We start from the raw sequence: 27922 nt of genomic DNA on the forward strand, positions 1-27922 counted from the left end.
TGTTTATATTTTTCTATTTAGTGATTAATCCTGGTCTCTTTTAGCAGAGCCTTTATTTTAGAGTATACTCTGTGCACTGAAATCCTGTGTTATATGTAAAAATATAAAATACAGAACTTCACGGTCTGTGGCTCATGGCCATCTCAACAGTTGACAACAAATTTTCACAACAGTGTCATGACCTAAATGCTACTGTTATCCCCATGTTGTAGATTTTATAGAGCCTGAGATTGAGCAAGATTAAGTGATTGGCCAAGTCAAGGGCCGCCAAGGAGGAGAACACAGGCCACTTCATCCTGCCTAAACTGTGAACTGCAGACTTTTTTTAAGAAGACAGGTACAAAAATTTATCAGTTCCCAATATTTAACAGCCTATCACCTAGGAAAATTGTTTTCCATTTCACAATGGTATACATCTTTGAATATTTATCTCCCTGCTGTCCCTTTTCAGGAAAAAAAAACCTTTATGCTACTCCTTTATGTGTGCTTTCTTTTTGCAAACATTCTTAATACAGATAGAAAAGTCACTCTTGATCTTTCAGTTCCATCCCTACAAATTATGCCCTTTGGGCACATTTATATGCATTTATACATAATATGTGATTATAGAAATATCTAATTGTTTTGGGGGGAGGAGTGCATAAGTTCTCTTATCGGTGTGTCTTGTTCTATAGTTAGCTGGTTTTAGATCTCTTTGGAAGCTCTGTCCGAGTTAGTACTGTTTTTTAACTCCTTCAGAGTGTTCCATTTTATGGATATATCACAGTTTGTTTAAGCATTTCCATATTTTCTTTCCTTTCTCATGCTACCCTCTTCCTGACTTGAGGCTCCTTTGCTAACCACAGTATTAGGGATATTCAAGGGAGATTAGTGCCCAGTTACCAAATGCCACCGCAGCGCCTCTTATATCCTCAGTGAAAATGAACTCTAGATGGAAAAATTGTCCTGAAAACTAAAACTCAAGGGAAAAAAAAATGTTTTAACTGGTCCTGCGAAAACTCTTTCTAAATTACAAGCAACACCCAGCACCGTGCTTTGAACGTGGTAGTAACTGAACGTGCTTCCTGCCGTAGGAACCAGGATGCCCAGTGTAGATGGTAGCCTTTGCGGAGGGACTGGGGCCACCGCTGTTGCACAGCACCCCCATCCGCGGCCACCCGGAGCGCCGGCACAGCTGCAGGGAACCACTGAAAAGGCAAAGTGCTGTGCTTTGTAGCCCTCAAAGTAGGCGGGAAAGGACAAATAGATACTGAAACGGGTATTTCCAGACAGTGCCTCCCTCTTTGGCCAGCAGCCTTTTGTTACCTCGATGGTGGCTTTGCTTCTGCTAGCATCCCCTGCCAGTGGCTGTTTATTCAAACATCTGAGCACCTCCAGTGTCACAAGGGACTGAGCTAAGCACTGAGAACACCAACGTGATAATACACAGTCCCTACCCTCAAAAAGCTAAGGTCCAGTGAAGGAGGCAGACACAGCCATCAGTCAGGAACAGTAAGACAGTGACACTATGAAAGGAGTCCTGGCTTCTGCTCAACAGGTAGAGGAGGGGGTTAGTGTCTTTGAGGAGGTGGCATTTGAGCTAAAATGGAAAGGATGAGTAGATGTCCACCTTGATTCAGGTGGATGGGTGGAAAGCCCAGGGGAAAGGACATATCCTTCAGAGCCACACACTGAAATTCAGCCTGACGCCCTGACGGGCCCATCAGTGGTTTTGCTAGGGCTCCAGAGCACATGGGATGGCCACGTTCCAGACTGCGACCTTGCCTTGGGGTCCTTGGCGGTTCTGACTTCAACTGAAGGTGGTGGATGCCACTGAAACCTTGCAGGACGGAAGTATCATGACTAGATTTACACTTGAGAGCAGGTAAATCACTCTGGCCACATTATCAAGAATCCATTGAAGACTACATGAGACGACGGGGGTGTTCACTGACCTTATTGTGGTGACCATTTTACAATGAGTACATGTATCAGATCGTCCCACTGCACACCTCAAACTTACATAATGTTCTTTTTTTAATATTTTATTTATTTATGATAGACATAGAGAGGCAAAGATACAGGCAGAGGGAGAGACAGGCTCCATGCTAGGAGCCTGACGTGGGACTCGATCCTGGGGCCCCAGGATTGCGCCCTGGGCCAAAGACAGGCGCTAAACCACTGAGCCACCCAGGGATCTCTACATAATGTTCTTTAAAAAAAAGGATTTATTTATTTATGAGAGACAGAAAGGCAAAGACATAGGCAGAGGGGGAAGCAGGCTCCCCTCAGTAGACACTCCACCACTGAGCCACGGAGGCGTCCCAACTTACACAATGTTCTGTGTTAAATGTCAATAAAGCTGGGAGAAATGGACTAAAGAAAGGTTCTGCAAACCAGATTCAGAATTCAAGATTTTTTTTTTAAATTGTAGCAATCCAGGTAAGAGACAAAAATGAAATGAAGCCAGAAAAAGCTGAACTTAATATGAGAGACTCAAGAGGTATCTGAGGGCAAGATTCTAAATTCTAAATTCCTGCTTCATTCGTGGCATTTATTGCTTCCTTTGCCTTCCTCCCACCCCTAATACAAGCCACAGCAAAAGCCTTCTATTCGCTGGCCCTCAGGATTGGGCGGTTATGGCAGTAATGAGTCAGTCCTCTACTTTTGAATTCTTCCACTCAAATGAGATTAAAAAGGAAAAGACAAGAGGTGAAGGGAAGCAAGATGACGAGAGGGTGACAAGTGTGACTAAGAAGGGGCCCTGAGTGCTGCTCCCTTCCTCCAACGCACTGACCTTAGATGAGAGGTTGGGGGACAAATAAGTGCCCCCCACCCCAGACAGGATGGGGGGTTGAAGACCCATGCCTCACTTTGCAGGTTTTGCCTACGGAAGAATTCCCCTGGGCCAGGAGGATGGAGCAGCTCCCAAGGAGAAATAGTGATGTGGTGTGTCCGCTAAGGGAGTCCCCAGCAAGTCCCCTGGACCCCACATAGCTGAGAAGCCTCCCTGCCCCCGCCCCCCGCAGGTGGAGAAGCCACTGACTAGCCAGTGAATTGGGATAGAGGGTCACCGCTGTGGATGTGGGACCAAGGACCAGATGGACATCTCTGGATGCTGGCTGCAGAAGGCTCTCAGCGAGTGCCAGCATCAGTAGAAGTGGACCAAGAACCCGAACCCCCCACTCTCTCCCAGGCCCCTAAGCGCTCTGACACCATATGGAGCAAACTTGTAACCCTCAAGGAGGTGTAGCCAGGAAACCTTAACTGGCTGGTTTTGTCTTGAAATAACAAAAACTATGCTTCTGCTCTTGGGCAGAAAATCTTTTAGAACAAAATTGAGAAGAACAAGATGATTTGCACATCCTACTTGCGGCCTGTGGACACGTGCCCGCTACCAACAGACCTTGCAGGACGTGACAACTGTCTGGAGGACCTGTGGGCTTCCAGACTCGGCTTAAAACAAGGGGAGGCCTGTGCTGGCCATGTTGAGTTTGAGGTGCTTCCCCAGCTGGAGATCTAAATCTGGAAGTTACCAGAAAACAGACTGTTGGCGAAGTCCTAGGCATGTGAACTCCTGGAGAGTGAAGAGGACAGGCTGGAGCTGTAGAAAGCCCTGACATTTAAAGGGATGCGCGGAGAAAATGGGGGTCGGGGAAATCCCTTGATGGCGGGTCCATGTGACCTAGACAAGAACCAGCAGGGGACACCAAATAAACTGACGGCTAGGACTTCTACTGAATGGGCTCCAGTCCCAAGATAGTTCATGGTCATAAACTAAAATTCTCTGTGACATCTCTCCTTGACCAGAAAATCAGCTGCCTCATCCCAGGCCGGAAGCCATGTCCGTGGAGTTCAACCTTGCTTCCACGGTGTTCCTGCAAGGAGATCTGTTCCTGTGCTCGGGGAACACTCGCATGTTATGTCAATGTGCTGTCAGGGTCTTGCGGGGGGGGGGGGGGGGGGGGTGTTTTTTTGGTTTGGTTTTTGGTTTGGTTTGGGGTGACATTACCCACTTTTTCAAGAAAAGATCTCCATCACAATTTGTTTTCAGAGATTAAGACTAAATAAATTTGTTTTTTCGGGTCTAAGCTGCTTATTTCTGGGCAATGACAACTACATAAATCCATCATTCCCTTATCAGCCTGGCTGCCAGGAAGCTCGAGACCAGGTTTTAGGCTTAATTTGCTATCACGTTCCTCAGCTAGGAGTTCTTTGTATTCTAGGTTTTTTCCTTGTTGGTCCCTATTTGTTTTTTCCTGTTCCTATTTTGTTATCAGTAGTTTGGTCTTGTACTGGTCTGATAGTACCTATATTTTTATAATAAGTTACCTCAACTCTTTAGTGAGTTTGGCAAGAATAGCTAATTAAAAAATAAGTGAAATGTCATTTTACGGTTTTGGTTTTTTTTAACCTCTATCTCTAAGGCTGACCATTGGTCTATGGTAGTAACCGGTGTCTTCATTTTAGTTACAAAGTTCGTTCTGGGGCAGCCCGGGTGGCTCAGTGGTTGAGCGTCTGCCTTTGGCTCAGGGTGTGATCCTGGGATTCTGGGATCAAGTCCCATGTCAGGCTCCCTGCGTGGAGCCTGCTTCTCCCTCTGCCTGTGTCTCTGCCTCTGTGTGTGTGTGTCTCTCATGAATAAATAAAATCTTTTTAAAATTTTTTGTTTAATTTTTAAAAATTTAACAAAGTTCGTTCTGACGAATAATTCAGAGAAAATTCCCCGACCCCACACCCCAGTAGCCAACCGTATATCCACAACAGTAGCAAAAATGAAACATTTGTTTGCTGACACCGACACCGGGCATTTAAGAGAACGAGGTAACCCCCGTGAAGTGAGATCAGCAAGCTTTCCTCTCTCATCTCTTAGCTCTTCCCTCTTGTGGCCCAGTTGGTTAACAATGTGGCCAGTGATCTTTTCAGTCATTAGTATAAAATCTGCCTTCTCCAAATCCCATGTGAGAGCTGATAACCTTCTTGCTCTAACTATTGAAGGATCATGGGCAAGAACTCACCAAAAATACTGTGTTCCCTGTACTGTGCCTGGTCCATCACTTTGGACGTGCTGTCACCGGCCACATCTTTGAGACAATCACATCTTTTTGAGGTGCCAAGATGTACTTTTGCTACCGCCAGTCAGGAGGACACAGGCTTCCCTCCAAGGCCAGTGACCTACTGAAGGGCGCTCGGATAAGACCAAACCTTCCCCCGCGGAGACTGGGCCGGGCGGGCGCAGCCTCCTTCAGAGCGAAGCCCACACCTGTGAACACGCCCGGGCCCTTCCTTGCCTCACCCGGCTGCAAACTCCCCGCAGGTCTCCGTTTGCCGGGTTACAAGGAGGTTACCAGTCGCCGTTGCTTTACTCCTCCCACTTCACATGGTCCCGCGTCACCCGATTTGAAAGTTGGAGGAAACCCTTGAAATAAAACCCACTGCAGGCCTTCCGGGCCTTGGTCCCCAGCCTCTGCCGACCGAACCGAACCTATTGTGATACGTTCTTGCCTGGTAGATGCAGTATTTTACCTTCTTCCCGATAGAAGTAATTTTCCTCCCCCCGTCTCTGAATTGCCTGTTTCCGAGCATTACCTTCGTTCGGTCTTGGCCTCCCTTGGCTGTGCAGGCCTCCCCGGGCCTGGGCCTGTCGCTTGCGGGGCCGCTGCACCCCGGCGTCTGCAAAGCCCATGGTGGGTGCTCGCTGCTCGCTGGGGGGGGGGGGGGGGGCTAGCCCCCCGACCCTCCCTCCCGGGTTCGCCGTCGCCCCCTCCACCTAAGCGACCGGGTCTTCTCTGGCTCGTCCATTCCCAGGAGGAACCTCTGGTGTCTCGGGGCAAGGAGGGCCCCGGGGCGGGGGGGACCCGTTGCTCCCGTTGCAGGCCGCACCCCTGCAAGCCCAGGCCTGGCTCCCGGCAGCGCTGCCGCAGACTCCCATGGCGGCACGGTCGCCGCCACGGTTAATCGGTAGTTCCTGCGCAGACCAGGGCATTTCTGCCCCAGGTTTTTTTCCTCTGTTGCCTTTTATTCCTTTAACTGCCATGTTAGGGAGAAGCAGGTTTCAATCCACCATATTTAACTCAAAGTCCTTTGTTGGCATTCTTTATATTTTTGGATATTTTGATTCTTTAGGACTGCGTTTCCATAGAACGTCAGAAAATAGAAATTCTGCACTTGTCAGTTGCACCCAATTCTCTACAAAAAGTAAACATGAAGGTAAGATTTTTTGGTCATTGTTAATATAGATGTTGCCTGTTGCGTTTTCAATTTGACATGTGAATGAAATTCTGTTCTCTTAAAGAAGGAAATATGATCATTGCTGCCTTTCAGACTGTCCCGGAGCGATCTGTTCTAATCTCAGATGTCCCTGCTTGTAAATTACTCAATCTTTGGGAGAAATCCTGGTATCCTATTTCAGGAGAATAATAACATTTACTATGCACCAGGTACTCTTCTATTGGATCCGCCTAACTATGAACTTCACTGTCGTCTCCATTTTATGGAGGAACAAATTGAAACAGAAATTTGTCCAAATTCGCACAGCTCTACTAGGTGTCCGAGTCCTTGCTATGAGCCACGTTGCCACGCTATGTTGCAACATCTTTTTATTTAGTGAACATTTTAAAGCTCTTCCCACCTACTTCCTCAAAGGAAACTCACCGTGTTAGGACACCAAGGAGAGTTTCACAGATACAGGGATGCACACACTCAGAGCAAACTGAAAGGAGCTGAAAATGCTGCAGACCATAAGTTTGAGATGAGTCGTTTTTCCCATTGGAGCACTTAATCTGCTCTGATTTGCTGGCAACTAAAATAAAATTGATATGTTAGATTATATGGTTCTCGTGTAGAGCAAGCACGCAAATTATTTTGAAGACAAAAGTTTCTGGCAATTGAATTCTAGAAGCAATTTCTAGAATTGTAGTAAAAAACTATATTAGGGTTTTAAAAAAATCTTTGTGAAAATGAATACTCAGAAAAATACATTAACATAAATGTACAGCTCACCAAATTGTTGTAAAGGGAGCCCCACCTAACCACATCCTGGTCAAGAAATAAAAGCTTCACAGACCCAAAGAACACAAACATGACCATCGTAATTTTTTTTTTAAGATTTTATTTATTTATTCATGAGAGACACACAGAGAGGCAGACACAGGCAGAGGGAGAAGCAGGCTCCGTGCAGGGAGCCTGACGCGGAACTAGATCCGGGGACCCCAGGATCATGCCCTGGGCTGAAGGCAGGCGCCAAATCGCTGAGCCACCCAGGTGTCCCTGTATTTTACTGAATGCCTGCACCACGTGTGAGGAATGGACCACAGTTTGTCCATTCCTCATGAGATGCACATTTGGGGTATTCTGGGGGCGGGCTCTGTGAGCAGTCTCGTCTAGGTCTCCTGAAGTGTGTGCGTATTTTAGGTGAGTCACGGGGGAGCATAGATCCAACTTCTGTAGCTGATGCCTAGCAATCTTCCAAAATAGTTACCATTTATACCACCACTGGTAGTGTCTGAAAGCTCTTTTCTAAGTCCTTAAAAAGACTTGAAATTGTCCATCTTTTCCATCTTAACCATTGTTGAGGGCATAACGGCATCAGATTCTGGTTTAGTGCTCTCCTTATTACTAATGAGGTCGACCCTTTTTTGTGTGCACCATCTGAATCTCTTCTATGAATTAACCTCCTGGTCAAGTCTCATGCCCAGTTTTCTACTGCATTGTCTGCTTTTCCTTAGTTTATCAGGATTTTTTTTAAAGATTTATTGGGGATTCCTGGGTGGCTCAGTGGTTTAGCGCTGCCTTTCGCCCAGGGCGTGATCCTGGAGTCTCGGGATCGAGTCCTGCGTCGGGCTCCCTGCATGGAGCCTGCTTCTCCCTCTGCCTGTGTCTCTGCCTCTCTCAGCAATTGTCTATCATGAATAACTAAAAAATTTTAAAAATATTAAAAGATTTATTTACTCATGAGAGGTACATGGAGAGAGGCAGAGACACAGGCAGGGGGAGAAGCAGGCTCCTGTGGGGACCGATGTGGGACTCGATCCCGGGACCCCAGGATCACGCCTTGAGCTGAAAGCAGACTACCAATCACTGAGCCACCCAGACACCTGGTTTGTCAGTTTTTAAACAATGATAGCTTTTATAATTTTAACTTGTAGCTATTTGATACTAGCATACAGAAATTCTCAAAAACTATTATCAAGAAATTCTTACTAAAACTCTTAAATTCATTTAAAATTTTTCTACATACATAACTTATAGTATCTGCGAAACAGTATCATTTTCTATCCTTCACTTTTTCTTGCCTAACTGCGATGTTAGTACCTCTGATACAGTGGCAAATGAAGTGGTGACAGAGGGATTCCTCAACTTCAGTCTCAAAGCTCCATGGTCTTGTAGTGCCTGACACCTATTTGCCACTAAAAAACAAATATTGGAGCAATTTTTATGGACTTTTCACTACTTTGGGCTGCAAGTGATGCTTATATTATTACTGCTTCTTCCATTTCATTGGTCAGGACTAAGTGGTCATGCAGCTCTTCTAACTGCAGGGGTGCTGGCAGCTGGATTATGGGATTAGCAGGACTGATGGCAGGTGCGGTGGGACCTACTCCAGGGAGGGTGGGAGGCCTCACGAGAGGCGACCTCAGTGGAAACCTGAAGGATGAGGTATTCGTTTCCTAGGACTGCTGTAGTAAACCACCACAGACCAGGGGGCTTAACTGACCTTGATTTAGTCTCAGTCTATGGATGCTCGAAGTCCAAAATCAAGGCATCAGCAGGGTTGGCTCCTCTTGAGGACCCTGAAGGATCTGTCCAGGCCTCTCTCCTCGGTGTGTACACTGCCATCTTTCCTGTAGGTCTTTCCACAGGCTCTTCCCTCTATGCATGTTCGTATCTAAACTCCCCCACTTATAAAGGTACAAGGCATAGTGGACTAGGGCCCACTCTAGTGACCTTACTTTAACCTTACTGCTCTAAATAGCTTGCCCAGGTAGGCCACCCTATTTCTAAAAAGAGGTATGTCACAAAGTGGCCTGTAGGGAAGACCAATTTTTAAAAAATAGATCTGAACCACTAGAACACTTGTAGTTTACTCAAAGATTCTACAGATTTTGGTCTTTCTTTAAACATGAAGAGGGATGCCAGGGTCCTGGGATCGAGTCCTGTATCAGGCTCCCCACAGGGAGCCTGCTTCTCCCTCTTTGTCCTTGCCTCTCAGAAATAAATGTTTAAAAAAATATGGAAAAATTTATTTTGGCCTACACCTGTCTGGGATGTTGTCCCCAACTGGACTACTTCCACCATAGAACCATGGTATGGCTTTTGCACAATGTAATTTTGAATAAGATTATGTCACGATATGCCCATAGGTGGGAAGTTTCTTATCTTCTTGCTCCTCTCCCAAGTCACTTAATGGTGGTTATTCTTCTAGCTTAAGTATATATTTACTCTATACTGCACACAAAAATTTACATTTATTCTAAATCTTTTATATTTTTAAAAAAGATTTATTCATGAGAGACACAGAGAGAGAGGCAGAGACACACAGGCAGAGGGAGAAGCAGGCTCCATGCAGGGAGCCCGATGCAGGACTCGATCCCGGGGCTCCAGGATCACGTCCCGGGCTGAAGGCAGGTGCCAAACCACTGAGCCACCCAGGGATCCCTAAATCTTGTATTCTAAATCATAAGCAGTTTTAGGAGTAACTGTATGATTGATGGATTCCTGCCAGCCTTCATTCTTTCCTGAGCCTCCAGCCCAGGGCGTGACCCTGTTGCCCCTAGACAAGTCCCGCATCGGGCTCCCTGCATGGAGCCTGCTTCCCCCTCTGCCTGAGTCTCTGCCTCTCTCTCATGAATAAATTTAAAAACCTTTTTAAAAAGAATGTCGGTATTTTTGCACCAAAGAATTCTAAACCTCTCCCAAACAGCTTCCTGTAGCAAAGAATTCCTGAGATTTTCAACCAGCATATGGAATTCAGCAAGGTCAGGATGAGTGACAGTGGTAAAGGACTGTGGAATTGTTGTCGGGCCTAGAGTTACCGGAGGTGGGTTTTTTTTTTTTTTTTAATTTTTTATTTATTTATGATAGTCACACACAGAGAGAGAGGCAGAGACACAGGCAGAGGGAGAAGTAGGCTCCATGCACCGGGAGCCCGACGTGGGATTCGATCCTGGGTCTCCAGGATCGCTCCCTGGGCCAAAGGCAGGCGCCAAACTGCTGCGCCACCCAGGGATCCTCGGTGTTTTTATTTTTTACCTGACTTGAGACTAGTCCAACCCAGGGAGGCTATCCCAAAGCAAACACACACACCAGGACTTCATAAGGGTGAACTAGGTGCCAGGATTCCTCTGAAGCACTGTGTTGGGAGTTGTATTAATTCAAGAGGCAGAGATGATGTTGTCAGTTTGGCTAGATTTCCCTTTATTAAATCCATTCTCGGAATTCTCAGAGAAAATTCATCTAGTAATCAAAGCCTCCTGGCTAGTTTCAGATTTATTTACGGAGGGAATACTTGGGAGAAATTTCTCCCTTAGTGTAGAATCCTGGAGCTGAAGTACCAAATCCCAGGATGTTCAGCCCATCATCTTATAAATGATGGCTTGGGAAGGAAGGGGGAAGGAAAAGAAGAAATAAATCACGTACTGCCAGCTTAGGAACCTTTTCACCCAGCAACTAGCATAGCCCCAATAATAACACATCAGAAGAAAAAGTCTAATCTGCGGGAGCAAAAGTGATCAGAACTGCACAAGGAGGAACTGGAACTGGAGCTCATATCAAAGACTGAGCAGTACCGGCTAAGCGATCTGTGGCTTCCAGTTACGCTTAGTCCTATGTGTGTAACTGTAAAGCCAATAATCTCAAATAGTCACAGATGGGTTGCTAAAACGAAAGGCAATTAGAGACTTTCCTATTTTGAAAAGTCAACATGGGCCAACTATATGGAGAGCTACAGACATGAATAAGGCTTTTATCAGCATGAATCCGGCTACTTCATTTTAAACAGTAATCGGGAGGCAGAAGTTATAGATTAGCGGTGGCTGAAGCCTCTTCATAATGTTTTAGCAAATTCACAACTTGCTGTGCTCCTGTTTGAAATAAAGTGACCAATATCTACCACCAATGCTATTTTAAACAAACAAAATAAACTCAATAAATATCTTTTATTAAAGAAAAAAGGAATATTGTTTGTTAAGCACCAAAACTGTATGTTGTTATTACATTGCATGTACAAGAGAAGGTGATTGCAATACTTGCTGTACAAGTACTTAACTCCGAAGTCATGAGTGTAAAAAACATGAAATACAAAGCAAAACAATAATTACAACGCAATAAAGTTGCACTAAAGAGCGAAAGGCAATAGTCAAAACAATTATTGGAAATTTCAGAGTATTGCTATAAATGCCTGCTTAGTTCTTTGTACTTTTAATACTTTAGAATATTAATGGAGCATATTTAAGTATTGTAAATTTGCAAGAGTTGGCATTTACAATACACTGTGCACACGTCCATTTAATGTACGGTGTTAAAGCCATCTTTAAAAGCCAAGCACGATGTGCTAGTGTTTTGCTTCTACCATTATAATATTGCACAAAGCTAGTAAATGGTGAATTGGTTTGCCATTTTAATTTTCACTTAACCATAAAGGCTTAAAAAAAAAAAAAAAAGTCAGTTTCAGTGGCCCTAATGGGCTTTAATCATGCAGAATGATCTGTAGCCTTCGATTTTTCATAAACTATGTATTACGGTTTCACACTTGGCAAGACATACAGTACAAGAAACTCAGCAAGACAGTGTGGATTCTTTCCTTCTTTCCGAGTCAAAGTAGTCAGAAGTCACTGTCTGGGTGGTATTGTCTATCCCTCTTGGTTCACAATTGAAGGGAAAATGCCATCTTGTGATCATGGATACTTCTTAAAACCAATGTAATTAGTACTGGGAAAAGCTAGAATAACTTGTTACACTCTTGGATAGTTAACCGTAGAACATGCAGGTTTAAAAAAAAAAACCACCAAAACATCCCTTGTTAAAATTCGACTATAACCAACACCCATACCCTCTGTGTGTACATCTAAAAATCACTTTCCACGGTCTTTCCTCTCCACCCTTAACCCCCCCCCCACACTGAGCCACTTGAAGTTATAACTGACTTTGTATAAAAAGCAACAAAAAACTTTCTCCTAACTCTCAAAACAAATGACTGCTTTGAGATTCAATGTGAAACAGCACTGATGAAATATTTATGTCAACCTCAGAGGTATTTTCTGCATGTGCACCTTACAGTGGCATCATAAAAGTGGAGAAGGGGAGAAACATTTATAAATCTGAATTCAATCAATTAAATTCCTGAAATACCAAGCTGTACATTTATACTTGTGGGCAAAACATAACATTTTAGAATGAACACATCTTCAAAATAACCCAGTGGGAAAACATGGCGCATTCTCTTTCTCTCTCTCTCTCTCTCGCGCGCGCGCACACACACACACGATCCAGATCCCCACTCACCTTTAAAAAACCCTCTGTTTACATACATGATAGTTTAGGCAGCAATATAAACTCATTTTGTAGGAAAAACTTTTAAATTAGACTATTTATAGGATAAAAAATACCATTGCTTCCATTTACAAAGCAGTCAGGCAGAGATTCCTCATTATGTGCTTTAAAGCGCACTCTGCAGCAGAGTTCAGAAGTAACTACTGAATTGCTCAGTAGCACTAAACAAATGCAACATGCTCCAACGGTAAGGTGCTTCCACTTTTTTAACTCTTCCATCTGAAATAAAGCTTGCTAGTCAATCCTCTAACGCTAAGCATGGCTCTTCTTGGATGCTAAGAAATTGAAATAAAATCAATGCACACTTAACTTTATATTATTTAAATTCAGTGCAAGAATTATGTGAAACTTGTTAAGGTTTCTGCTCTCATCAACTGGCTGCATGTTAACAATGCATCTGCCAGGGTTTCTAAATGTTTTGCAGCTGTTCAAAGCGATCTTTTACAAATAACCTGGTAAGAATGTATATGAAATCTGAATTCCCTGATAAGGTCTTTAAGAGACCCCTTAGTACTTTCTGGGTTGGTATCTCATATTATGTGTATACTAATTATAAAAGTTTAAAAACAAAAAAATCCCAAACCTTGTATTTATTAAAAGAAAAAACTTTCCTCAGGCTAAAGACAAGTTTATACACAAACTCAATAAATGGAATTTAAAAATGGAATCTTAGGGAATGTAGAGAACTAAATAAATTGTGTTAATTGTTCACTGGTCCCATTGCAAGCAGACGATGTTGCCCATTCAGTTTTGTTCCACTGATCCGAGTTTTAATTCTTAGTGGTTGCTACGGCCAAGGTATGCCTCAGAATTTAACAATATCTAATGGCAAAGCGGTCATGATATGTGTTACCAAAGATTGCTACACAGTTTAGCTTTGTAGAAACAAGGATTTTTGCCCCCTTGTTTTACACAGTAAATCAGAGTGCTGAAAATCTGTTTCATGTAATGAGGAAAACACCACATTCCAACTGTAGAAAATACTACACCTGGTCACTTCTTATGGCTGCATCTAAATTAGTTTAAAAATATATGTTAAGAAATCTTTCAGTTCCACAGTAAGAACTAGGGAATGATTGTTTTTATGCTGCTTCCAAACTCAGAACTTATAAAACACACATCAAGTAATAAGCAAGACAACTGCTCCTCTTTCAAAAATCCTCTTTAGCCAGGCATTTGGTCACACTGCTATGCCACAGTACCACCCATATTTGAGATCATTAGGAATACCTTTTCTATAAGTACCACATTGGTTATATACACAGCATTCTGACTATAACTGGGAGAACTATTTAAAATTGGCATTCAAGTGAGCAGTAGCATTAACTTTAAAATATCCTCAAGTTATCTAAAATATATTACAGTCGAGACTAGATTGGTAAATGGACTTCTAAAGTGATTCGGCACAAGCAAGCAGCTGTTTGTGGATTTTTATGACAGAAATGACACACTGAGATATATAACTATCAAATATTTTAAACCATATAAATAGTATGGGCAAGTTTGGAACTTGAAACATCATCTATAAATACCATCCTAACTAAATATATTAAAATTTAATATTGAGGGCAAAGATGCTCTTTTTTGGGGCAAGGGGGGGAAAGGGGAATTCAATCATGCTTACATAACTGTTGGGTCTGGAAACTGCTTTAAAATTAACATGAGGGGAAAAAATTAACATAAGGATTCAACTGGTAATCTCATCTTGGACAAGTGGACTGTAGTTATTTAAAATTTTAACACTGTGAGATTCCAAAGGTGAATGATCTGCAGTAACTTGTAATTCTGTGGAAGTAGGAATCTGAATCTTAAGGATGGAAAGTAGGTATGTTGGAGAACGTTATTCAGCAGAGTGTAAGCATAGCTGGTTATTAAGGAGGTTTTGCAAGTGAGATAACCTTCATGGAGTACCACCATGAGATGTACTCAGAGCTGTGGATGCACCCCCAAAAGGATTCACAGGGGTCTGTACCCTGTCTAGCATTTGCTGAACACTTACCAGGACATGGTTCTGAAAGACAAATCACAGGACCCGTTTATAATTGAGCCCAACTCTCGATGGAATCCCCCACTCTAACATTAAATGGGGAGTAATTCTGACAACAGTTCTAGTGCTTTTGCTGTTCATTTAATGTTAAGTTCTCCTGTGTTTTTCTAAGTATCAATGAATGGGAAAAAAAATGATTCATAAGCATCCAAAGGCTTAATATTGATACATGATTTTTTTAAGGTTTGAAAATTTGCTTTAACATTTTTTTGCCAAATTATATTCATCAAACCAATCATTCTTTCAATTGAAAAGCACGCTTAAATGCCTTACTAATTCCACCTCCCCATTGTAGGATAAAGAGTCTCTATACAAGATACATATTTTAATTTTCCAAGATAACATGTGGGAATAATGCAAGAAGAAAGCTAAAGTACTATGAAAAAAAACTGTGCAAAAAGCTCCTACTCTCCTCAATAAACAGAAAATTTTCTCCATAATTATTCTAAAGGAAATACATCTTAAAGTGACAAAGGTCTAAGCATTTTTTTCTCTCTTCTGGAAAACCAATTTATACATTGGAGCGCTGCTACTCTGGGACTGCTTTCTGGTGCTAGGCCAGAGAAACGCCTTCAGGAGAAAGTTCTCTTTGGTACACCAGTCCTTACCTAACTCCCTTCATACAGAGGCTAACGTCTATCTGATGCAGAATTACACTCTATAGAAGACGGTGGGCTGGGTCCAACATATCCACCCTTCATTCAAGCCCACAACAGTCCTGCTGAGAATCCACAGTGGCTCCACTCACCAAAAAATGCATCCTTTGGGACTCCAATACAGCAAAGTCAGCACCTAGAACTACATACATAGGTTTTAAAAAGTCTACTGATAGCAACAAAGGCTCTCTTCCAAAATTCCATTCATAACATTGTGAAGATAGTGAAATGCCAGCCAAGGAGGCTTTTCTGCCTACTTTCTGCATGTTTGTAAGGGCACACTTCACTGCGGAGCATAAAAAACTTAAATGGTGCATGTTAAACAGACTTAAGATCTGCATCCCTATTATTGAATCCTCATTTTTGATTCTCAATAGGAAAGTCATGTTGAATTACACTAATCAAGCAATTGTTCAAACAAAGAGACTAAAAATAATCTGAAACATTATCAAGTTACAAAGTATTGCTTTTCATAAACAAAGCTGCACATGAAATCCAAACTATTATAAATTCACAATTATGAAGAGCTATTTAAAAGCATGGAAATTTTTACTTCAAAACCTTACAAAGTGTGAGAGTAGGTGGTCTTTTAAAAATATGCCATGTTAAATGTATCATGTTGTGGTAAACACATTAAGTGTATCTCCGTGGTTATCTTTCTTTTCAGATGTTGAACATCTTTATGAAATTTCCTCTGGAGATGAGTAAGATGGAAATTTTCAGGGCATTTCCATCTGATTCTTTCCAATTTCTATCCTATAGCTATCATGATAAACTTTTTCAGAGTGCTGTACTATTTATAAAAGCTGATATGGAAGCAGCTCTGTGTTTTCAAGCAGAGGACTATTCAGTGCGTGGAAAGATGGATTTCAAAGCAGTCCCAATACAGCTCACAGTAGATCTCTGTCAGCCCACTGTTCTTCCAACTTAGAACAACACCTAGCTTTAGCGGCCACTACAAGGATGTACGTGGGTGGACAGGAGGGGAAGGTGCTTAAAAAAAAACAGGCATCTCTGGAAGGCCTTTTCTTCATTGCATCAGGAGCATTGCACATCTAAAACTCATGTTAACCACCAACTACTGGAATGACTGGAAAAGCGTTAACTTGCCAATTGTGCTTCCATTTTTTCATACCACTGAGCCAACACACTTTTTGCATCTAATGGAATCCAGCTGGGAAATCACGTGTTTAAAATTTTGTTTTTTCAAAAACAAATCTTTGATCTTCAACTGAAGGTATTTTTTTTCTGTTGAGTCACCTGTTTATAAACAAAAAAATAAAGTGTATTAAAAAATGTAGACTTATTGAAGATAGTGTGGTCTTTTAAAAATATGCCATGTTAAATGTATCATGTTGTAAACGCATATATATCCCCATACAACTTGCAATATCTGGATGAACACTGCTTTTTCTTATAAATGACCATTTGTAGAGATCATATATAGGAGACAAAAGATGCGTTTGTATTCTTAAAGCAATAAAAATGAAAACAAAGTAACTTGAATATGATTTAGATCACTTCAAGATTGTTAGATTCACTTTTATACCTTTTACTCTAATTTTATGTCAAAACTATATACAGTAAAAATGACCAAATACAACTGAACATATCAGCCTCATAAAATGCCAGATTAGAATTAAATATTTTAAAAATTCGCTAGAAAGTGAGTTTTTGTTATACTGACGTTTAGAGGACAGGATTAGTACTAGTCTTTAAATGATGCTTTAGCAAAGTTTCAGAGTAGTTGTACTTGAGATCTATGGCGTACACATGTCACAGGAGCATTTATATGAAAGAGCTACTAATCAGATAAAAAGGGACATGGACATAAATTGAGTCCTAACTTATTATAGTTCTGCATTAACTAATACTGTAGCTACATGTGGCTTTGGGGCACCTGAAACATGGCTGCTGTGACTGAGAAAATGAATTTTTAATTTGATTTAAATTAAAATCTGAAGCAGAAATATTAAAATATTTCTCTATTGAATGCAATTTTATTGTTTTGGTAGGACATTTCAACTTTAACCACTGAATGATTAGCATCGAAATTGAAATGTGCTACAAGTATAAAATACACACTAAATTTTGAAGACTACATTTAAAAAATGTAAACTACATCATGAATTTTTTATATTGATACATGTTGAAATACATTATTTTGGATATACCATATAAAATATTGAGATCAATTTCAAAAAAAATTTATTTTTTAAGGTAACTATGGTAACTTTACATCTGTGGCTAATACTTTTTTTTTTTTTTTTTTAAGATTTTATTTAAAAACAGAGAGCGCACAGCAGGGGGAGCAGCAGGGAGAGGGAGAAGCAGCCATCCTGCTGAGCAGGGAGCCCGACTGAGGTTTCATCCCAGGACCCTGGGAACGTGACCTGAGCCAACGGCAGATGCTTAAGTGACCGAGCAAGCCACACATGCCTCATATTTCTATCAGTGCCATCACATAGTTACTTCATGGCTCAAAAAGAGGAACTTGCAGAAAACCAATTGGAAACTCCATATGAAGCCTCTATAATGATATGTATTCCCTTACATTTAGAAAGTTCCTTCAAGGACACGCTTACCTACGACTAGTTCTTAAAAGAGTTTTAAAGGAAGACACAGCAGAACAGGAGATAATGACTATTTCATGAAGTTTTGAGAAATTACTTGTTTTTCTGAAGAGCTAATTAATGATTTCAGATCTGTAGGAAGCTGATCTGTAATAGGAAATAGAAATTATAGTGTTTTTAGCCATCTGTAGAGAAGCTCTGAAGTTCAGTCTTTAAAAACCATTTCCCAAGACCACACACGAGGTAGGAGGAATAGTTCCTTTATCACTGCCTGCTCAGACGGGCCTACGGTTTGCTTCTGGTACGGGATAGGTTGTTTTTTATAAATAACCGACTTTGCAGGTATCTGAACTCCTGTGTTGCTGGGGAGTATTTCATTGTTTCATTATAATACATATACCAGCCGTAAATAATCAGCCAAAACCAGGAAATTTTGGGTATTCATGGTGGACATACTCTTAACATTGGCTCTAAGGCTAAATTAGTAGCCTAAAGCTAAAAATAACTACCACGCATGGACACGTCGGAAATGCTGCTGCTGTGCCTATGTGTTAGGATCTGGCAGGACTGGTGAAAACCGAGACGAGGGGGACTGGCCCGAGCTCCTGCCACCGGGGAACATACCCCACCTGCGTTACTGCCAGCAGCTGTGACCAAAAAACAGAAACACTCATTTATTATGTGAAGGCCCCACTCTGAGGTTAGCCAGTTAGTGCCTAAGACGGTAGGTCCGGGCAGAGGCAGACACTGGGACGGGTAGGACACACCACGAAGGGGGAGAGAATCTACACATCTCCAGTGTGGGAAGGCTTCCTGGTCAGACATCCTCTATCTCTGGACGTGCTCATACACTGAGCAGATGCAATACTGTATCTCCATACTTCTGCAAAGCACGTGTACACACGTATCAGCACAAATGGTTTGAAATTACTTGGCAATTCAAAAACACTGGTTCCGGGGATCCCTGGGTGGCTCAGCGGTTTAGTGCCCGCCTTTGGCCCAGGGCGCGATCCTGGAGTCCCGGGATCGAGTACCGCATCGGGCTCCCGGAATGGAGCCTGCTTCTCCCTCTGCCTGTGTCTCTGCCTCTCTTTCTCTCTATCATGAATAAATAAATAAAATATTTAAAAACAAACAAACAAGCAAAAAAAAAAAAAAAAAACCCAAAACACTGGTTCCTACAAAATGGTAATTTTGTATAAATTCTTTTTTTTTTTTTTTTTTTTAATTCTCCTTTTCTATAAAGAGGAGAAAAGGCATGCCAGCGGCCTAATTGCCGTGGCAGTGTGTGACTGAATGCTGCCTGGAGGGCACTAACAAAGGTCATCTATACCCACTCATCAAGGGGAATGGGACGTTTTCAACCCCCGCCCTTTTTTTAAAGCTACTGATTAGTGTAGAGGCTGATGGGCAGAGGAGGGATGGGGCTGCACAGCAGAAGAACATCTACATTTTCCTGATGGATCCATCCACGAATAAGCAGGTAAAATTGCTTTTGATAGTATCTGATATATCTCGCACTCTTTCAAATGTAATTAATATAAAGAATTTCTGACACAGTTTACCTTTTTTGTATTAAGTCTTCAAAATCAGAGGTATGCCTGCTTAGACATCAGATCTACTCAGAATCCACGTGAGTGAAAGCCAAGAATCTGCATTTTTAATAAGCTCCCCAGGTAATTCTTATAATCAAGCATGTTTAAGAATCACTTCGTTGACCAAAAAGTTTATTATTCCTTCACCTACTTTCCTTCCAGGGCTAGGTGTCTTCCCTCCACTTTTGGTGAATGTTGTAAAGACCACAGAAATATCGTCCATCGAGAGAGCAATCAAGATACTTAATAGAATATTTGCATTGCAGTTTGCACAACTTATAATATTTCAGCTATCACTACTGTCAGTTCTCTATATACTATTTATAGCATATGTTACCTTTACTGACTCTATATTTAGCATGATTTGTGCCACAGGACTACATAATTATCTTACTAAGTGTGGTTCAGTAACAACTATTACTTTAGGAGAATGCCAAATGTATATATAACCAGAACCTACAAGGGTACTCAATAAGAAACACTTATTACATATTTATTATATTAGCTGCAATTTTATCTGTAACATGCAACAATTATGATAAGCCTTAAAATGATAGACCTTCATTTTAAAGGCTTGGAAAGCTAGATAATCAGGCAATGCAATAATTTTTATGAACTGATCTCAGAAAATTCCTTTGTAGGAAGCTAAGAAGACATCCAAATTCAATATACCTAACAGGTTGTACCTGAAATGCTTCACTCAAAAAAGGCCTTTTCTATTTTTAAAGCAAGAAATAAGACTGCCACTTCACTGGAATGAAACTATCCTCTTTATTCGGGCTATATCTATACTGTAGAAATTATTAATGAGCAGGATATAAACAGCATTTACATACCAGGTATCTTCTTGAAAAGTGCTTTACTGTTAAGTTTCAAGAAACTACACAAAACCTAAAGTTTACAAATCCATGATCAATGCTATTAAGTGAGCTGTATAATAAATAAACCCCAACCATAAAATTTAACAGATTTCATCATCTACTATGAAACCTATATTACCAAATGCTACTAAAGAAAGTAGGGACCATTTACTTGTTAGTTTTCCCAATCTGTGCAAGGCAAAGCCTCCTCTTCATCCTCCGACTCAGGGGACGCCTCTTTGATTCTTCTAAGAGCCTCATGGATGCTCCGTGTTAGAGGGTCTGTGTCAGGCAGAAGCGTGAAGGATTCTCTGAGAACTTCCTTCTGTACCTTCTTCAATTTTACCCCTTTCCTGATTTGTGCCAAGATATTATTACTATCATCCTCGTCAGGAAAAGGAGGCAGAGTTCGCTGTTCAACTTTTTTCAGGTGAAAACTACCACGCTTCAAGGAAGCTAGCACCTCATCCATGGGTGAACTCACTTTACAAACGAGAAAGAACAATTATAGTTAGGATCACGATTAGAGTCGAACGGGCAACCTCTAAGTCTTTAGGACTGTGCTAGCCAAGAACACTAAAAACAAAATGGACCATAAAGTGTGAATTGAAGGTTTTCCCAGGAACACATGGGATCCCAGTTATGCTCTTTGAAAAAGCAAAGCCCCAACAGTCACACTTCAATTCCAAGTTATTATTTCTATTATTTTCCATGTGAGAGAAGCAAGCTAGAAGGTGGTCTTTGGGAATATCATGGGTGAGACTCCAAAAGGATTTCCATAATGCACCAACTCAATCTAAATTCAGACACTGAGTTATAAATGTACTTTTAAAGAACTAAGTTTTGATTCACTGTGTTAATTTTTTAAGAGGTTTTTTTTTTTTTTTTTTAAATTATTAAGTAAACTGCTCTCTATATGGGGCTTGAACTCAGGACACCAAGGTCAAGAGTTGCATGCTCTAATAACTGAGCCAGCCAGGTACCTGCACTATGGTGCTATTGATTTTTCCACTTAGTTATTTTACATACAAAATTCTACTCCAGTTACAAGATAGAATTTACAGAATGGTTACAGAATGGTTTTACAGAATGGTTTCTTAGAATTTAATATCTAAATCATTTTTATGTAATGTTCTCCCAATGAAAGGTACAGACCAGGATTCCTTGTTCTTTTCAAAAACAGCTTTCTAAAGGCAAATCTGACATGCAATATGTTCCTCTTCCATACTTCCTTGTTTTATACAGAGCATACCAAAGCCCTCAATAAACACGTGACCAAATGTTAAATGGTCCTATCAGTGTGATCCTAGTGTGATAGTCTTTCTTGCCCAGCTGTTTTTTTCTGATGTGAAAACCTTTCCTGTATCTCCTAGGTTTAAAATCAGATTTTCCCCTTAACACAGAAAGAGCCACTTACTATGTATTACCAGATACACCAAGCATCACTTCAAAATATATAGTTTTTAAAATATCCATAAGAGCTCAGGGTGATACACGTCTGTGTATATACACATTTGCTGATGTGGGTTGGTAGGATTTCCACCAAGGTGTGACCCTGAAAACTGTTTGCTATCAAATAATGTCTAAAAATAAAAAAACGTTTTAAGTTTTGTAGGATCCTATGAAATATAAGTCCTTCGATTATGCCTCACTTTATTCAACAGATGAATACGAAAATGTCTGTTCAACTTACCTCTTCTCCTCTGCAAACCTTCTGCAGTCTTTTTGAGCTTCTTCCTGGCACTGACCAGCTGGCTGCTGTCAAAGAGATGTGCTGAGGGGGCACTTGCAGACTTCGGGATCCTCTTCTCATTCCCCTCTGTCCTAGGCAGACCTTTCTCCAGTGTCTCTAGGGAGTTGTCCTTAGCAACAGGCAAAGGTGGTGGTGGGGGAGGAGGAGGTGGTGGTGGTGGTGGTGGAGGCGGTGTTGGAGGAAGAGGTGGGGGAAGTGGAGCTATGGTAACAGAACCTGGTTCGAGGTCAATATTATTCAAAAGTGGAAGAGAAACAGTGGGTGGCAGTTCAGAGGTAACACCACTGAGAGGTAATGAAGTGGCTTCAAGTTGTGCTAATGAAGTATCTTCAAGTTGTGCGAGGCTTTGGGCTTCTGTTTTCTGTGATGACTCAAGCTTGCCTCTTCCTTCCTCCACCTTTTCACTTTTATCTTCTACCTGTAGCGCCCCTGGCAGAGAGTCACACTGCTCCTCACAGGGCACAGGACTGGCTGTGCTTCTTCTTCTTGCATGAGCCAGTCGCAATCTGGTTGATTTAAGTATGACTTGGCCAGGGTATCTCTAAAAAATCAGAAGGTATTATAACTGGTCAGATTACATTAAAATATTTTATGAGCAAACATTTTTCAAACAAGCATAACTGGGATCCCATGTGTTCCTGGGAAACCTTCAGTCCACATTTTATGATCCATTTTGTTTTTAGTGTCCTTGGCTAACACAGTCCTAAAGTCTCACAATAAGGTATTATAACTGGTCAGATTACATTAAAACATTTTATGAACATTTTATTTCCTCCTTTAGATGAAAGATGTTATTCTGAAGCTTTTGTGATTTTCGGAGAAGGTTCTTTAATAAAGTTATACAGATGACTAGAATACCAAAGCATAATACCTTTTGACAATTATCACTGAACTCTTTTGCTTATTAAATCCTGTCCCCTTTTATCCACTTAAGAAACCAATTGTTCAAAATTACCACGGGATTTAAAGATTAAAGATCTTTAAAGAACTTTAAATTCATTTAAAGAATGAATTATTATTTTTTTTAAGACTTTATGTATTCGACAGATTGAACCAGAGAGCACAACCAGGGGGAATGGCAGAGGGAGAAACAGACTCCTCACTGAGCAGGGAGTCTACCGTGGGGCTCAATCCCTGGACCTCAGGATCATGACCTGAACCGGAGGCAGACGCTTAACCAAATGAGCCACCGAGGTGCCCCTGAAATTATTAATTTAAATGAAAAATAATAGCAATGTAAGATATGAAACATAAATGCTATTGGTATACAGAAAGCTATGAAACTGTTAGTTTCTTACATGTATTTTCAAATACTTACAAATAAAAAAATTAAAAATTAATGTTCTTTTTAAAAACCATCTTGTGGCATTTAAAAACCTCTTGAGGGGATCCCTGGGTGGCTCGGCAGTTTGGCGCCTGCCTTTGGCCCAGGGCGTGACCCTGGAGTCCCGGGATCGAGTCCCGTGTCGGGCTCCCGGCATGGAGCCTGCTCCCCGCCCCCCCCCACCCCGTGTCTCTGCCTCTCTCTCTCTGTGTGTCTACCATAAATAAATAAATAAATGAATGAATGAATGAATGAATGAATGAATCTTTAAAAATAAAAACTCTTGAAACAATATGTACATTTTTATGATGGAAAGGGAGGAAGATTTTTTTTTTGAATAATGATATACAGAACTCTCAATCTATCTTTTACTATAGTAAAACCTAGCATTAATCCAGGGCCATGGGTTAGCCTGGCAAGACAACTGCCAGACCCTTTCTCATATAAGTTGATCTACTTTAATTATGCCAGGGTCACTTCCGTAGACTGTTATTATAGGTTATTATACGTGGTATTAATAACAAGGTGATACCTGAAATGGATAGTCAATTGTGAATTTTATAAAACTCAAGAAGAATCCAGGCTTGCCAGAAGCCCTGACCATTACTTTTATGCTACTGAAGTGGTAGACCAATGGCATGAAAATATTAATGCTGTACACAAATGGATTATAGGTATGAGATGCCTGCATGGTGCAGTCAATTAAACGACTAACTCTTGGTTTCGGCTCAGGTCGTGATCTTAGGGTTGTGAAACTGAGCCCAGAGTCAGACTCCATGCTCAGTGCACAGAGTCGGCTTAAGATTCTCTCTCTCTGGGAATCCCTGGGTAGCTCAGCAGTTTAGCGCCTGGAGTCCCAGGATCAAGTCCCATGTTGGGCTCCCGGTATGGAGCCTGCTTCTCCCTCTGCCTGAGTCTCTGCCTCTTTCTCTATGTCTATCATGAATAAATAAATAAAATCTTAAAAAAAAGATTCTTTCTCTCCCTCTTCTGCTCCTGCCCCCACTCTTTCTCCCAATAAATGATAAATATTTAAAAAACAAAAACAAAAAAATAATAAGTTAAAAAAAATAAAAAACAAAAACAGAAACAAAAAATCCACAAGTGGAAGAAAGGTAGCCTTTTAATCAAACATTAAAACAAAAGGCAAATTATTTTAAGACTTTATTTGTGTGTATAAGAAAGAGAGAGAGAGGAGGAGGAGGAGGAGAGATTCTAGTGTAGACTGCCAAGAGCAGAGCCAGACGCAGGGCCCAATCTCAACCCTGAGATAACATGAGACAAAATCAGGAGTCAGACGCTTAACCAATTGAGTCACCCAGGTACCCCTAAAATAATTTTCTTTTTGGTTTTATTTAAATTCAATTTCATTAACAAATAGTGTATTATTATTTTGGGGGTAGAACTGTGTTTCATCAGTTGCATATAACTCACAATGCTTATTATTACATCAAGTGCCCTACTTATTGCCCATTAACCCATTCCCCCAAGAATTATATTTTCTAAATAATAGAGGAAAAAACAAAGTTTTTCTTAAAATCTTACAATAGGAGTGTGTGTATATGTAGCTATTTAAAAAGCAATGAAAAACAATAAATTGATCATACTTTTATGTTACCTGTTTAAAATTTCGAAGTCTATCCAGTGTTCTTTGTCTCTCCTGGCTAACCCAAGCACTTTTTCTTTCTTCTTCATCGTGTAATTTTTCTCTCTTCTGGTAAAAAATTAATAGTAATTCCATTATGATGTGTCCCATTTATTTTTCTTAATTGGGGAAAAAAGTTCCCCCAATAAGTAAAATGGGTAACTCCAAAGAATGATTCACTTTGCTTAACAAAGTGTTTTAATGGCATGAAACTACCAGTTTTTAATAGAAATCATAGTTTTAAAATTCACAATGATAGGAGAAAAACAATACTGTTTCGTTTTTTGCATTTACCTACAATTAAAGATGTTTATTCTGACAAGTAAAATCAAATATCACTGAACTAAAAATGTTTCATCTTTGGGTTTCTGGCTTAAACAATTTAAGTATAAAATACTTATAGCTGCTATATTTTACTAAATGAAAAAGTTGAACATAATAAAAATAAAATCAGCAACAACCTGGCCTGGATTCAGATACTGCACATTAGTTCAACCAATATAATCAGCAGTTGGGGGCGGGGGGGGGGGGGAGCATTTGAAATAAACCAGAGAAAGACAAATATCATATGATTTCACTCAAAAGTGCAATTTAAGAAACAAATGGGGAAAGGAAAAGACAAGAGAACGGAAAAAAGAGTAACCAAGAAACAAAGTCTTACAAATTCTTAACTTATAACAGAGAACAAACAGATGGGGAGGTGAGTGGGGGGAATGGGTGAAAGAGGTGATGTAGATGAAGAGTATGCTTATCATGAAATGCACTGAGTAACGTAAAAGAATTGTTGAATGATTTAGATTGTACACCTGAAACAAACAGGACACTGTACAGTAACTATACTGGAATTCCCTGTGCTGGTGAGTCACCTAAATGACATCTAATTAAATCTCATTTTGCAGAACAAGTATTAAATGAAAAGGCTTTCTAGCTTCATAAATAGTTAATGCCTTATTTCCTGCTTTGTTTTAAAAACCTGGAGGTATCTCCTACAAGATCAGTTAATTTCGTGCGAAGAGGACAGTGGTCTCTGGTGTCATTAACTTGTCTCTCTTCCATTTGTCCTTTTCAAATTCAATCTTCCATTATTCTCTTATTCTATTACCTCTCTTCTTTCCCACCAGCTTTTCTCTGGACAATTTCTAGTGAGAGTTACTGCTTCATTTGTCTCGGATGATTATGTTGAAATCTAACGGATAACTTGAATCTTCAGGCTGAAAGTGAACATCGAGTTTCAGGAAACCCTGATGCACAATGATCACCTGGTAAAGTTACTAGACTTCCACAATAAACAAAAGACTCTGTAATTATACAGGTTTTAAATGCAAGTCTCATGGAGAATGGGTGGAGGGAAGGGAAACCTCAGGCCTCTACAATGCAACATTCAATGCTACAAGAAAGAACAATGTGTCCAAAATTTTGATGGAGAGAAAATTTAACAGTTATGACCTAGACAGATGATCTCTTGCTTAGGAAATGGACAAGCATCCCCAAACATGCCACAACACAGAATAGATAGTAACCATGAAACTTTCCTGAAATAGTACCTCAGTGAAATCTAACTCTAAGAGGAATCAAACTCAGGAACAGAAGTTGTGATAATCTATTCTGGTTTTGATTTTCTTTGTAACTTTTTCCTGTATTCATTTAATCTTTTATAGTGATCATTTATGTCTTTTTACAAACATAAGGATTTTTTAAATGTATGAGAATGGTTGAGAAGCAGTTTTGCAAGCCACTAATTAAAATTGCTTATAATAGAGGAATTTTCAAATACACAGTAAAGGAGTTTAGAATATGCTTTTTAAAATCTGGTACGTGATCAAAATTTTTACACCTATCAAGATACTCTATATTTCAGGAAAAAACCTGCCTTGCTTATTTAGGTAACAGGACAATATCAGAAAATACTAAGTAAAGCACAAGAAAACTTTTTAAGATTACAGAATACAAAAGATAACAGGCTAAAATACCATCTAAGAGAGTAATATGGTAGAGGAGAAGCAGCTGGAAAAAGAAATTCCATTCTCACATCAAACACTAATTACCTGTCAGCCAGACCCTATATTAAACCCTAGGAAAGCAGGGATGTGTATGTGGTAGTGAGAAGAGTAGGCATGTTCAACAGAGCTGGCGAGTTAGCTGTCAAGCATCAAGGAAGAAACTGACCCTGTTAGAGGTGGAGGTGCTGAAAAGGAGGAAAACTCTTAGAAGAGAGCACAGGCAGTAATCTCTTGGACTTTTCTATACAGGTCTCCTTAGGCAGAGGAAACAAAACCAAAAATCAACTATTGGGACAACCCCAATATAAAATAACTTCAGCACAGTGAAGGAAACCATGAACACAACAAAAAGATGAGCTGCTAAATGGAAGAAGATACCTGCAAATAATATGTCCAATAAGAAGTTAATATCCAAAAAAATAAAGAACTTATACAACTCTACACCAATAAATAAATAAACAAACAAACGATCTGCTTTAAAAATGGGCAGAGGATTTTTCCAAAGAAGATATGCAATTGGCTAACACACACAAGAAAAAATGCTCAACATCACTCATCATTGGGGAAATGCAAAGCAAAACCTCAATGACATATCACCTTACACCTGTCAGAATGCCTAGAATTTAAAAAGACAAGAAATAACAAGTGTTGGTGAGGATGTGAACAAAACGAACTCTTGTGCACTGTTGGTGGGAAAGTAAATTCTGCAGCCACTGTGGACAACAATATGGAGGTTCCTCAAAAAACTAAAACTAGAAATACCCAATGATCCAGTAATTTCACTTTTGGACATTTACCCAAAGAATATGAAAACACTAATTTGAAAAGATATATGCATCCCTATGTTTGTTGCGGCATCCCTATGTTTGTTGCGGCATTCGTTATTCACATATATTCATATATATGTATGAATATACATATTCAATATATGTAAGCAACCT

At 40.4% G+C, this 27922-nt stretch overlaps 1 protein-coding gene and 1 long non-coding RNA gene across 3 annotated transcripts in view; one reads left to right on the forward strand and one right to left on the reverse strand.

Moving 5' to 3' along the window:
- The first annotated feature begins 415 nt into the window (after positions 1-415).
- LOC144294886 (uncharacterized) lies at positions 416-27831 on the forward strand. Its single transcript, XR_013362259.1, has 3 exons — positions 416-6189; positions 26103-26243; positions 27231-27831. It is a non-coding gene; the product is annotated as an uncharacterized LOC144294886 (long non-coding RNA).
- The window catches only part of JMY (junction mediating and regulatory protein, p53 cofactor), a 105085-nt gene continuing 88279 nt past the window's right edge, over positions 11117-27922 (reverse strand). The window contains exons 8-12 of one of the 2 annotated variants that reach the window (XR_013362212.1): positions 24955-25050; positions 21953-22553; positions 20432-20742; positions 17817-17951; positions 11117-16491 (exon numbers count right to left, since the gene is read on the reverse strand). Coding sequence is in view for 1 of the 2 variants with exons in the window: in XM_077866971.1 (XP_077723097.1) it covers positions 20435-20742; positions 21953-22553; positions 24955-25050 (1005 nt within the window). In the remaining variant the exon portion in view is untranslated. The remainder of the gene's footprint in view (positions 16492-17816; positions 17952-20431; positions 20743-21952; positions 22554-24954; positions 25051-27922) is intronic. The other variant, XM_077866971.1, reaches the window with a different exon arrangement.

This window comes from Canis aureus, chromosome 2 (genome assembly GCF_053574225.1).
Source record: "Canis aureus isolate CA01 chromosome 2, VMU_Caureus_v.1.0, whole genome shotgun sequence".
NCBI lineage: Eukaryota > Metazoa > Chordata > Mammalia > Carnivora > Canidae > Canis > Canis aureus.